This window comes from Balaenoptera borealis, assembly GCF_965194805.1.
Source record: "Balaenoptera borealis genome assembly, chromosome: 3".
In the NCBI taxonomy this organism is placed as follows: domain Eukaryota; kingdom Metazoa; phylum Chordata; class Mammalia; order Artiodactyla; family Balaenopteridae; genus Balaenoptera; species Balaenoptera borealis.
In genome coordinates this window covers 124,266,727-124,280,171 of record NC_138866.1, presented here as the reverse complement: position 1 = coordinate 124,280,171, position 13,445 = coordinate 124,266,727, and the positions used below count along the sequence as shown (strand labels likewise).

Genomic DNA, 13,445 nt, shown 5'->3' with positions numbered 1-13,445 from the left:
GTCCCCAGGATTTGTTGTTTGTAGATTTTCTGATGATGCCCATTCTGACCAGTGTGAGGTGATACCTCACTGTAGTTTTGATTTGCATTTCTCTAATAATTAGTGATGTTTGAGCAGCTTTTCATGTGCCTCTTGGCCATCTGTATGTCTTCTTTGGAGAAATGTCTATTTAGGTCTTCTGCCCATTTTTGATTGGGTTGTTTGTTTTTTTAATACTGAGCTGCATGAGCTGCTTATATATTTTGGAGATTAATCCTTTGTCCATTGATTCATTTGCAAATATTTTCTCCCATTCTGAGGGCTGTCTTTTCATCTTGTTTATAGTTTCCTTTGCCATGCAAAAGCTTTTAAATTTCATTAGGTCCCATTTGTTTATTTTTGTTTTTATATCCATTACTCTAGGAGGTGGATCAAAAAAGATCTTGCTGTGATTTATGTCAAAGAGTGTTCTTCCTATGGTTTCCTCTAAGAGTTTTATAGTGTCCAGTCTTACACTTAGGTCTTTAATCCATTTGGAGTTCATTTTTGTGTATGGTGTTAGGGAGTGTTCTAACTTCATTCTTTTACATGTAGCTGCCCAGTTCTCAGAGCACCACTTACTGAATAGACTGTCTTTTCTCCATTGTATATCCTTGCCTCCTTTGTCATAGATTAGTTGGCCGTAGGTGCGTGGGTTTATCTCTGGGGTTTCTATCTTGTTCCATTGATCTATATTTCTGTTTTTTGCCAGTACCATATTGTCTTGATTACTGTAGCTTTGTACTATAGTCTGAAGTCAGGGAGTCTGATTCCTCCAGCTCTGTTTTTTTTCCTCAATATTGCTTTGGCTATTTGGGGTCTTTTGTGTCTCCATACAAATTTTAAGGTTTTTTTGTTCTAGTTCTGTAAAAAATGCCATTGGTAATTTGATAGGGATTGCACTGAATCTGTAAATTGCTTTGGGTAGTATAGTCATTTTCACAATATTGATTCTTCCAATCCAAGAACATGGTATGTCTCTCCATATGTTTGTGTCATCTTTGATTTCTTTCATCAGTGTCTTATAGTTTTCTGAGTATAGGTCTTTTACCTCCTTAGGTAGGTTTATTCCTAGGTATTTTATTCTTTTTGTTTCAATGGTAAATGGGAGTGTTTCCTTAATTTTTCTTTCTGATCTTTCATTGTTAGTGTACAGGAATGCAAGAGATTTCTGTGCATTAATTTTGTATCCTGCAACTTTACCAAATTTATTGATTAGCTCTAGTAGTTTTCTGGTGCCATCTTTAGGATTATCTATGTATAGTATCACGTCATCTGCAAACAGTGACAGTTTTACTTCTTTTCCAATTTATATTCCTTTTATTTCTTTTTCTTCTCTGATTACTGTGGCTAGGACTTCCAAAACTATGTTGAATACTTGTGGTGAGAGTGGACATCCTTGTCTTGTTCTTGATCTTGGAGGAAATGCTTTCAGTTTTTCACCATTGAGAATGATGTTTGCTGTGGGTTTGTCATATATGGCCTTTATTATGTTGAGATAGGTTCCCTCTATGCCCACTTTCTGGAGAGTTTTTATCATATACGGGTGTTGAATTTTGTCAAAAGCTTTTACTGCATCTATTGAGATGATCATATGGTTTTAATTCTTCAGTTTGTTAATATGGTGTATCACATCGATTGATTTGCATATACTGAAGAATCCTTGCATCCCTGGGATAAATCCCACTTGATCATGGTGTATGATCCTTTTAATGTGTTGTTGGATTCTGTTTGCTAGTTTTTTGTTGAGGATTTTTGCATCTATATTCATTAGTGATATTGGTGTGTAATTTTCCTTTTTTGAGTATCTTTCTCTGGTTTTGGTATCAGGGTGATGGTAGCTTTGTAGAATGAGTTTTGGGAGTGTTCCTTCCTCTGCAAGTTTTTGGAAGAGTTTGATAAGGATGGGTGTTAACTCTTCTCTAAATGTTTGATAGAATTCACCTGTGAAGCGATCTGGTCCTGGGCTGTTGTTTGTTGGAAGATTTTTAATCACAGTTTCAATTTCAGTGCTTGTGATTGGTCTGTTCATATTTTCTATTTCTTCCTGGTTCAGTCTTGGAAGGTCATACCTTTCTAAGAATTTGTCCATTTCTTCCAGGTTGTCCATTTCATTGGCATAGAGTTGTTTGTAGTAGTCTCTTAGGATGCTTTGTATTTCTGTGGTGTCCATTGTAGCTTCTCCTTTTTCATTTCTAATTTTATTGATTTGAGTCCTCTCCCTCTTTTTCTTGATGAGTCTGGCTAAAGGTTTATCAATTTTGTTTATCTTCTCAAAGAACCAGCTTTTAGTTTTATTGATCTTTGCTATTGTTTTCTTTGTTTCTATTTCATTTATTTGTGCTCTGATCTTTATGATTTCTTTCCTTCTACTAACTTTGGGTTTTGTTTGTTCTTCTTTCTCTAGTTCCTTTAGGTGTAAGGTTAGATTGTTTATTTGAGATTTTTCTTGTTTCTTGAGGTAGGATTGTACTGCTATTAGAACAGCTTTTGCTGCATCCCATAGGTTTTGGATCGTCATGTTTTCGTTGTCATTTGTCTCTAGGTATTTTTTGATTTCCTCATTGATTTCTTCAGTGATCTCTTGGTTACTTAGTTACATATTGTTTAGCTTCCATGTGTTTGCTTTTTTTACATTTTTTTCCCTGTAGTTTATTTCTAATCTCATAGCGTTGTGGTCAGAAAAGATGCTTCATACGATTTCAATTTTCTTAAATTTACTGAGGCTTGATTTGTGACCCAAGATGTGATCTATTCTGGAAAATGTTCCATGTGCACTGAAGAAAGTGTATTCTGCTATTTTCGGATGGAATATCCTATAAATATCAGTTAAATCTATCTGGTCTATTGTGTCATTTAAAGCTTGTGTTTCCTTACTAAGTTTCTGTCTGGATGATCTCTCCATTGGTATGTGTTAAAGTCCCCCACTATTATTGTGTTACTGTCGATTTTCTCTGTCATGGCTGTTAACATTTGCCTTATGTATTGAGGTGCTCCTATGTTGGGTGCATATATGTTTATAATTGTTTTATCTTCTTCTTGGAGTGATCCCTTGATCATTATGTAGTGTCCTTCCATGTCTCCTGTAACATTGTTTTTTAATTAATTTATTTATTTTTGGCTGCATTTGGTCTTTGTGGCTGCATGCAGGCTTTCTCTAGTTGTGGCGAGTGGGGGCTACTCTTTGTTGTGGTGCGCAGGCTTCTCATTGCAGTGTCTTCTCTTGTTGCGGAGCACAGGTTCTAGGCGTGTGGGCTTTAGTACTTGTGGCACGCAGGCTCAGTGGCTGTGGCTCACGGACTCCAGAGCGCAGGCTCACTAGTTGTGGCACACGGGCTTAGTTGCTGCCTGGCATGTGGGATCTTCCCGGACCAGGGCTCGAACCCGTGTCCTCTACATTGGGAGGCAGATTCTTAAACACTGTGCAACCAGGTAAGCCCCTCTTGTAACATTCTTTAAAGTCTATTTTATCTGATATGAGTATTGCCTCTCCAGCTTTCTTTTGATTTCCATTTGCATGGAGTATCTTTTTCCATCCCCTCACTTTCAGTCTGTATGTGTCCCTAGGTCTGAAGTGGGTCTCTTGTAGACAGCATATATATGGGTCTTGTTTTTGTATCCATTCATCGAGCCTGTGTCTTTTGGTTGGAGCATTTAATCCATTCACATTTAAGGTAATTATCGATATGTATATTCCTATTACCATTTTCTTAATTGTTTGGGGTTTGTTTTTGTAGGTCCTTTTCTTCTCTTGTGTTTCCCACTTAGAGAAGCTCCTTTAGCATTTGTTGTAGAGCTGGTTTGATGGTGATGAATCCTCTTAGCTTTTGCTTGTCTGTAAAGCCTTTGATTTCTCTGTCAAATCTGAATGAGATCCTTGCCAGGTAGAGTAATCTTGGTTGTAGGTTCTTCCCTTTCACCACTTTAAATATGTGATGCCACTCCCTTCTGGCTTGTAGAGTTTGTGCTGATAAATCAGCTGTTAACCTTATGGGAGTTCCCTTTTATGTTATGTGTCGTTTTTCCCTTGTTGCTTTTAATAATTTTTCTTTGTCTTTAATTTTTGTCAATTTGATTACTGTGTGTCTTGGCATGTTTCTCCTTGGGTTTATCCTGCCTGGGACTCTCTGCGCTTTCTGGACTTGGGTGGCTATTTCCTTTCCCATGTTAGGGAAGTTTTCAACTATAGTCTCTTCAAATATTTTCTCAGATCCTTTTTCTCTCTCTTCTCCTTCTGGGACCCCTATAATGCGAATGTTGGTGCATTTAATGTTGTCCCAGAGGTCTCTTAGGCTGTCTTCATTTCTTTTCATTCTTTTTTCTTTATTCTGTTCTGCAGCAGTGAATTCCACCATTCTGTCTTCCTGTTCACTTATCCATTTTTCTGCCTCAGTTTTTCTGCTATTGATTCCTTCTAGTGTATTTTTCATTTCAGTTATTGTGTTGTTCATCTCTGTTTGTTTGTTCTTGAATTCTTCTAGGTGTTTGTTCTTGAATTCTTCTAGGTCTTTTTTAAACATTTCTTGCATGTTCTTGATCTTTGCCTCCATTCTTTTTCTGAGGTCCTGGATCATCTTCACTGTCATTATTCAGAATTCTTTTTCTGGAAGGTTGCCTATTTCCACTTCATTTCATTGTTTTTCTGGGGTTTTATCTTGTTCCTTCATCTGGTACATAGTCCTTTGCCTTTTCATTTTGTGTGTCTTTCTGTGAATGTGGTTTTCGTTCCACAGGCTGCACGATTGTAGTTCTTCTTGCTTCTGCTGTCTGCCCTCTGGTGGATGAGGCTATCCTACATTCAAGTCTTAATCCATTTTGAGTAAATTTTTGTTTATGGTGTAAGAGAGTGGTCCAGTTTCCCCAGGACCACTTATTGAAGAGACTGTCCTTTGCTCATTGTGTATTCTTAGCTCCTTGTTTGTAAATTAGTTGACCATACATGGGTAGGTTTATTTCTGGGCCTTAATGCTTTTTTTTTTAAAAATAATTTATTTATTTTATTTATTTATTTTTGGCTGCATTGGGTCTTTGTTGCTGCGCACAGGCTTTCTCTAGTTGCGGCGAGTGGTGGCTACTCTTGGTTGCGGTGTGCGGGCTTCTCATTGCGGTGGCTTCTCTTGTTGCAGAGCATGGGCTCAAGGCATGCAGGCTTCAGTAGTTGTGGCGCATGGGCTTAGTTGCTCCGTGGCATGTGGGATCTTCCCGGGCCAGGGATTGAACCCGTGTCCCCTGCATTGCCAGGCGGATTCTTAACCACTGCGCCACCGGGAAGTCCCAACCTTAATGCTTTTTTTTTTTTTTTAAAGGAATTCCTTTATTTTTATTATTTATTTATTTATGGCTGTGTTGGGTCTTCACTTCTGTGTGAGGGCTTTCTCTATTTGCGGCAAGCAGGGGCCACTCTTCATCGCGGTGCGCGGGCCTCTCACTATCGCAGACCCTCCTGTTGCGGAGCACAAGCTCCAGACGCACAGGCTCAGTAGCTGTGGCTCATGGGCCTAGCTGCTCCGCAGCACATGGGATCCTCCCAGACCAGGGCTCGAACCCGTGTCCCCTGCACCAGCAGGCAGACTCTCAACCACTGCACCACCAGGGAAGCCCCTTAATGCTTTTTAAACAAGGGGCCCCTCAAGTTATGCAGCTGGTCTTGTGTCTCAACCCTAATTTTTACAAAATGAGAATAGTAGTGGAAGCACACCTTCACTGAGAGGAACTGAACATTCAGTCATACACACTGCCCTCAGCCTGGTACACAGCAGGTGTTCAGTGAATAGTAGTGTCCCCCCTCAGTGAGGGCTGCTGAGCTGTGGAGCAGCAAGTTGGAGTTTGGGAATGGGAGTCCCGACCAGGAATCAGGGCTTCCCTCTGGGCTTTGGGGCCTGGATCTACACAGGACGTGTGGGTGTGCAGTCCTGACCCCCACCCCCAGGCTGGCCAGTCCTGTTGCCTATGGGAGGCCCAGCTGACTCACCACCCTTTTGCTCCACCTCTGCCTTGCTGGGTAGGTTGGGGCCCTGCCCAAGGAGCAAACCCCACGTAATGAGCATTGCCACCACAGCACCCGACCGGCTTTAAGAGGATTAGTCAGGATGGCTTCGCAGAATGTTCACACCCTAGGAAGAAAGGTGCCGGGCAGCCGAGAGCAGCTGCCACAGAAATGACCCAAGACTTTGGGGCTGGCAGGGAGCACCATTGGCCGGGGTTTCAGGGAGGTGAGGGACAGCCCCAGGTTAGACTTGACCTTCATTATCTCAGTGAAACATACAGCTCACCAGCATGTAGATATTTCTTATTCCCGTTTTACAGGTGAGGAAGCTGAAGCTCAGAGTGGCTAGGGACTTGCCTAAGACCACACAGCAAATGTCTGCAGAGCTGAGGTTGGCACCTGGGCTCTTTTGTCCTGGAGCCTGTGTTTGTACCAACCCTTCTTTCCTACCCCTCCAGGGTCAGCCAACCCAGTCCTCCTGTGAGGCAGTTCCTACATGGCCCTAGGGCTCCTTGGTGCCACATCAAAACAAACTGTGGGGCAGGGGGTTATTCTTAAATGGAAGGTGGGTAGTCCCATGTTGAGGCTGACTGAAGGCCTCTTCCTGGCCACAAGCATCTGTGCCTGCCTCTCTTCCCTCCCCCCAGGCTCCCAGACACCCAGTAGTCACTAGTCTCTGGGCAGGAAGTACCAGGGACTGAGAGCAAGGCTGTGTGCTGCAGGGTGCAAGGAGCATCTAAGAGGGTGAGGGGAATGGTCCTGGGAGGTCTTGCATGCCCCTGACCCGGCCATAGTCACTGTTCAGTCATCCTATTTTTTGGCGGCTGGTATACGCCAAGCCCCATGCTAAGTGCTGGGGAGACTCTGAGTAAAATGTGGCCCCTGCCCTCTAAGGCTCTTGGGCCCCTGTGTGGATGGGGACAGAACTCCAGCCCAAGTGGTCAGTTGTGGAGAAGGGGGCCTGCCTGAAGCAGGGGTGGGGGGGCGGGCGGGCAGCATCAGCCCTGCTAGGGAAGCCCGGGCAGGCCTTGCTCTGACTTGTCTTAAAGGTCACTCTGAGGCCCCTGTGCGGGTACATGTTTGGAGCAGAGGAAGCAAATACAGACTGGACAGGCCTGCGGTGGCTGCCTGGAGACCTAGGTTCTGTGTCAGGCGTGTCCATGGAGTGAGCAATCCCATTCATTAATCCCGCAGGCATGACAAGAGTCCAAGGGGAAAGCACGAGGTCTGACCTAAGGCTGGACTATGGGCCATAGCAGAGGGCATCTGGGGTCCCTCAACTGGTCAGATTCAGCAGCAGTTGCATCGTTGGTAAGGATGGAGAAGAAGCATGGAGAAGTGACCAGGGTCCCAGCCTGGGTGGGCAAGGGAACCATTCACCAAGATAGATAGAGGTGGAGGGAGAAACTGAGTTCAGTTTTGGACATGTTGAGTCAGAGGTAGCTGGAGGTCATCCAGGTGAAGCTGTCCAGTTGGCCAGACAAGTCAAAATCTCAGGAGAGATATCTGGGCTGAAGGTCACCTGGCCTAGGTTATTTTTATCAATGGCTTGGATGAAGATGTGAGCATCCTCAGATAGTCAACACTGAGACAGGAGAGAGAGAGAGAGAGAGAGAGAGAGAGAGAGAGAGATTACCTTAGTAGACTGAATCAAGATACAGAATGCTTTCAGCAGGCTCTGGGCTGAAACCAGCAAGCTGACATTTGCCTGAGATGATAAACATGACATCCTCTGGGGGGGGGTTACACAGCCACAGCATGGCGAAGGCCTGGCTGGCCTGGCCCCAGCTCCTGCAGAGAAGACCTGGGCATTGATGTTGGCCACGAGCTCATGAGTCAGCAGAGTAGGGCAGTTGCTAAACCCACTTGGAGGAGGTTAGGCTGCATTAGGGGAATGATCACACCGGATCTTGGGAAGGACCCATCTGTTAAACAATCCCAGCCTTGCAGGACAGCAGTGAGGATTAAAGGAGATCGGTGTGTGAAGTGCCAAACCTGCAGTCCGGAGCTTTGAAGGGCACAGTAAACGCTAGCTCCCTCCTCCCTCCTCCTCCCCCCATCTTGGTCTCATCTAGAGCCCACAGTGAAACCTTCAGAGTGGAGAGGCTGGAAAACTGGGGAGGGGTGAAAAATGGACAGGGGTTTCTCAGGAGAAGAGACTTCTCAGGAGGGATGTGAGGGCTTTTTAAGTGCTGGAAGGTCTGTCATACAGACTGTGAGTAGAAATGGGCTTAGCCTTGGTACCTGCGGGGGCCGGAGCAGGATCTGCAAGGCTTCACATAGCAGGCTCTTCCTGATGAGACGGAGACTGGCTGCCTGACCAAGGAGGGGACGTCCCTAGGAGGCCCTGACTGTGCTCCTTGGAGGTAGAGGGTCAGGCACACGGACCCTGTTGAGCACAGATGAACCTGATTATTAGAGCTGCTCAGCAAAGAGGTAGGAGTCCCCTTCCCTGAGGTGCGCAGGCCGTGGTGGGGAGAGCCCCCCGTCAGGCGGGGGTTGAGGTGATTCCCTCACTGGGGGTTCGGGACCTAGCTCAGATGCCTCCGGTCCCTTCCCACTCTGCTCTGACTCTCACCTCTTGGAACTTCAGGGCTGGCAGAGGGGTCGGGAGCCAGCTGTCGCAATCTCTAAGAGCCCCGCCGGCCCCCTTGTGGTACAGATAAAGAAACTGAGGCCCAGAGAGGGGCTGTGACCTGCCCAGGTTCCCATGGTGGGCCAGTGGCAGCACCAGCGCAAGAGCCCAGGCTCTGGGTTTTTCTCATTCACTCCAGGCAACCTCCTGAGAGTGGCCCCTTTGGGATTCATGGGTCTGTGGATACTTCAGCTGAGTTCATTGTCCTGCCCATGTCACATGGCCCTCTACAGCCCCATCACAGGTGCCTGCTGCCATGGCCTCAGGATAAAACCAAGATAAGTGACCAGAACCTCCCACCTCCCACTACCCAGGGTGGCCTGCAGGGCTAGACAGCATTTACAACATAAATTATGAAGGACCATGGAGGAGAGGGTTGCTGTCTGATTCTGAGGCAGCGTTGCTGGTTGATCCTGAAGCAGGGCCTGGAGCCGGCCTGGGGCCCCTCCCTCAGCTCAGGCATTAATGAAATACACACTTTTTTTCATTTAAAAAAAAATGAAATGACCACAGGCATCTGATGATCAAAAGAGGCCAAAAAAGCTTTTAAGAGCCAGGTTGCTGTGTGTGCTGCCACCTGGTCTCCCAGTGTCAGGGCAGACTGGCTTCTGCAGCCGTCTCAGGTGTGCCCAGGAAGGGGGCCACAGAAAGCATCAGGCCCAATCACCTGCCGACCATGGCTTCTTGGGGTGTGGACCCCAGTCCTTCCCTTCTGCCCCATCAGGCACCACCCAGCCTCCCTCAGGGCCTGTCTTCCTCACCCGGGCACTGCGCTCTCTGTTCTCCTGTCTTAAAGTCTGACACCTTCTCAGCCACTCTCCCCGCAAGCTTGGGAGTGACTCACACCTGACCACGTTCACACTTTCCTGGGGCTCCTCACTGCGCTTGGGGCAAGGCTAAGCTCCTTTTGGGGTCTCCTGTCGTCTGCTTTTCCTCCTTCGGTCAGGCCTCCCTGTGAAGTTCTCACCTCTCCTCTCTCCATTCCTTCCCCACCCCTTCAGGACAATGAACCAACATTTCTTTGAGACCCTGTTCCCTTGCCATCTCCCTTGACCTGGACAGCTTTACACCTTCTCATTTGCTATTCATTCAGTAACTATTTACTGAGCACCCACCATGTGCTGGGAGCAGTGTAGGGGGTGGGCATACCCAGCGCCCACGTCCATTCGTGTACAGCGGGGAAGGCCGAGGGGGCTGTCGCCGATGATCAGCCTCTGCACCTGACTGTGTGTGGCTGCGAATGGGGCCTTGAGGCTTTTGCACTGAGGACAGCATTCCCGGTGACCCTGAGAACCTCAGATGGATTCAGAGACTCAGGACACCCAGGCAGGGAAAGCCCTGAGGAACTATTTCCACACCCCTTACCTCAGAGAGGGGGAAACGGAGGACAGAGAAGGAAAGGGCCTGTTCATATCACACAGCAAGCTGGCTGCTCCCTGGTACCCAGCCCAGCCCAGCCCTGGGGCAGATGAGACATGCGGTCCCCCACGGAGGACCGAAGCGTCAGGGGGCTTGTGGGAGACAAGCGCCTGCCTCCCCTCGTGGTAACGGGGGTAGGGGCCGCAGTACTGGGGGAGGAGCGCGATCTGGCCACAGCCCCTGCCTCTTGGACTCTCCGGCTCACCATCACACTCACCCTTCTCTGTCCCCACCTCCATAGAGGCTGCGGTGAAAGATGACATGAACAGCTACATCAGCCAGTACTACAATGGGCCCAGCAGTGGTAAGTCTGTGTCGGTGGCTGTTCTGCATGTACCAGAACTTCTGTGTGGCCCTGCGCCAGAGGTGACCCTGGCAACCCCTAACACGCAGGTTAGGGACAACTCGACCTGGCTGTCCATCTCCCAGCACCTGTGAACCATAACTGCAGGCAGAGTTCAAGGCTCCCAGCAAACTCTAGCGCTGGAGCTGTGGGTGCTGGGGTGGGAATGCTCTGGGCTCGCCAAAGAGAGCTGCATGGGGGACCCTGGAATGGAAGGGGGCTGTAATCTAGACGCCTAAGTGACCTCAGCGCCTCCCAACCTGAGAACCTTTCAGGATGAGCATGATGGGGGTGAGATAGCAGCGTAATTGGGCTCGAGAAGCAACAGGCATTGGGCATGTCCTTGCTTGATTTATGTTTCATTCTTGCACTTCAGAAAGTCTTAGGGGACCTAGTGGTTTTCACTTATAGGAAAGGTTGAGTTTAAAAATAGTACTCAGTCCTTCAACGTCTTGTTTCTCCTTAGCCAAAGTCTTGAATCTTGTAGTTTGGGTTTCACAGCCCTTAAATCCCGGTAAACTCCGTTGTAAGGCTAGACTCCCTCTTCTGTCTCCTCTTCCGAAGCTTTATCTAACCTGCTGATCTCAAAGACCACCATCTCCCAGTACACTCTCCCCACCACTTTAGAGAGAAACCTTGATCACACTACACCCACTATGATTCAGCCCCTTGATACTTCTCACTTAGAGAAAAGACATTTTGAGGTGTCCTCCAGCCTCCCCCTACAATGCATCATATAGAGATTAATCAGTCTTCTGAAGGCACAGCTCTGGTCATGTCACTATCACACTGGACCCATTTAAAACTTTGACCCCCTCTGACCATGAAATTCAAATTCCTTGTCGTGGCACACCATGCTTTCTGAGTTAGGATGGGCTAGGTTATGCCACAGTGGCTATAACCCCGCATCTGTGTGGTTTAAATAAATCAATGAAGGCCCATGGCACACTGGCCAGGGGCTCTGTGCCCAGGTTGTCATCTTTACTCTAGCACCCAGCAGGCAGAACAGCTGTCACCCGTTCCAGAACAGTGTTGACTGCCAGAGCAAAGCACGTCTGGTTTACATAGCTTCTCTGGGAAATGCCACTGGTCAGTTCTTACAGATGATTGGCCAAGGCACGCACTTGTCCGCACTTGTCCGCACTTGAGTTCAGCAAGATGGGGAGGCATAATCCTCCCTCCCAGGGGGCGGTCAGTGAATACTGGAGAACTGGACCGCCTACCAAGACCTCTGCCAGCAAAGCCCATTCACACTCACTGCCCACCGTCCAGCCCCATTCCTAGACCCGCCCCCATCAGGGCACGCAGAGGTGTGGCAAGGGTGGAGTGTGACCCGCATCCCCTCCTTCCTTGCAGACAGCGGTGCCCCAGAGCCAGCTGTGTGCGTGGTCACCACGGCGGCCATAGACATCCACCAGCCCATCTCCTCTGACCTCTTTTCGGTCGATGTGCCCCTGAAGCTTGGCAGCGATGGTACCTGCGCCAGCGCCACCTCTGAGAGCGCCTCCCGCTCCACTCGCGGCTCCGTCACCCGGGCCCAGAGCGACAGCACCCAGACGCTGGGCTCCTCCACGGACTGCAGCACCGCCCGCGAGGAGCCGTCCTCTGAGCCTAGCCCCTCCCCCCTGCCACTGCCGCCACCACCTCAGCAGGAGATGGCAGAGGCCACAGTCCAGGACCTGTTGTCCTCCCTGTCAGAGGAGCCCTGCCCATCCCGGAGGGCCTTGGACCCAGCCTCCCTTGCCCGGCCCAGCACAGCGGGCTTGGCCCAAACCAGCCCCGAGCTGGAGCACAGGGTAAGTCTGTTCAACCAGAAGAACCAGGAGGGCTTCACTGTCTTTCAGATCAAGCCTGTCATCCATTTCCAGCCTGCTGCACCTGTGCTGGAGGAGAAGTTCAGATCTTTGGAATCCAAAGAGCAGAAGTTGCACAGGGTCCCTGAAGCCTAGAGCCTGTGGGCAGGCTGGCAGGGAGCGGGGCAGACAGCCCTCTCACGCTCTCCCAGGGCCCTGGAGGCTACCGGGGCCACACGAGGGGCCCAGGAGCCCTCCTGACCTCCCTCAGGGTGCTGCCTGCCTCCGGGGAGGTGACGCCAGGCCAGGAGGCCACACGCCTCAGACCTCAAAGCCCAGAGCTGGCGCCTCCTCTCACCCTGCTCAGGGGAGGGTGGTGCTCGTGGCTGGGGTTTTTTTAAACCACTTTTACAAAAAACCAGCCTGTGGCCCAGCTTCAGCAGGGCAGAGTGCGGGGGCCAGCTCAGCCTCTTCCGTTGCCTTTGTTCCCGATGCCCACCCCGGACCCTCGGGAACAGCACTGTGAGCAGGGGCTATCCAGCCCCACCCCCAAGCCGTCTTTTCCAGGAATCCTGGGTGGAGCCAACACAGTCACACACAGACCACCATCTGAGCCTATTTCATTTGTCCTCAGTCTCCCATTTAGGCATGAGCATTTCTGAGTCTTTTCAAGACAAATCTAGTTTTCACCTTCACAGGACATAAAGGGATGGATCTGAAGGTGGGTGGGAGGGTCGGGGGGGTGGGGGGGCAGCCATTTTCCAAACTTGGCTTTAATAATAAAAACCACCTGCACTGAGACTTCCAGTTGGCAGAGGTGTTCCTTTGGTTGCTAGTCCAAGTGAGGACCCCAGAGTGGCTTGTTTGGGTTCGAGTTGGCCTTGAAAACCAACCCAGGGAGCCCCAACCCCTCTCTGGTGTCCCCGAGGTCTTTATAGAGTGGAAGGAGCCCTGGGCCTCGGGAGGGAAGCACTCACACTTCCTGCCTGTGTGACTGTCAACTAGTACCGTCCCTTCCCTCATCTCCCCACCAAAATGGAGCTCAGACTACTGTGTTCCTTGCTGACGACTCCCAGACGCAGCTCACTGACGCAGGGCTCCATCCCTCAGGGACCTTGAACTTAGCAGGTCCAAAGCTGAGCATGATATCTTGCCCGCAGCCTGCGCCTCCTCCCGGGTTCCCAGCCAGGGCACCACCATCCACCCAGCCATGAACGTGAATGAATGTTGGCTCCCTTCTCATCCCCCCAC

General features: G+C 49.1%; 1 protein-coding gene across 2 annotated transcripts in view; it reads left to right on the top strand.

Annotated features, from left to right (window-relative positions):
• TMEM266 (transmembrane protein 266) overlaps positions 1 to 12,914 on the top strand; it is a 133,275-nt gene extending 120,361 nt beyond the window's left edge. For both annotated transcript variants that reach the window (XM_082386990.1, XM_082386989.1), the window contains 2 exons: positions 10,300 to 10,362; positions 11,758 to 12,914. In XM_082386990.1, the coding sequence (XP_082243116.1) occupies positions 10,300 to 10,362; positions 11,758 to 12,350 (656 nt within the window). In that variant the 3' untranslated portion in view covers positions 12,351 to 12,914. The remainder of the gene's footprint in view (positions 1 to 10,299; positions 10,363 to 11,757) is intronic.
• The last annotated feature ends 531 nt before the right edge of the window (positions 12,915 to 13,445 follow it).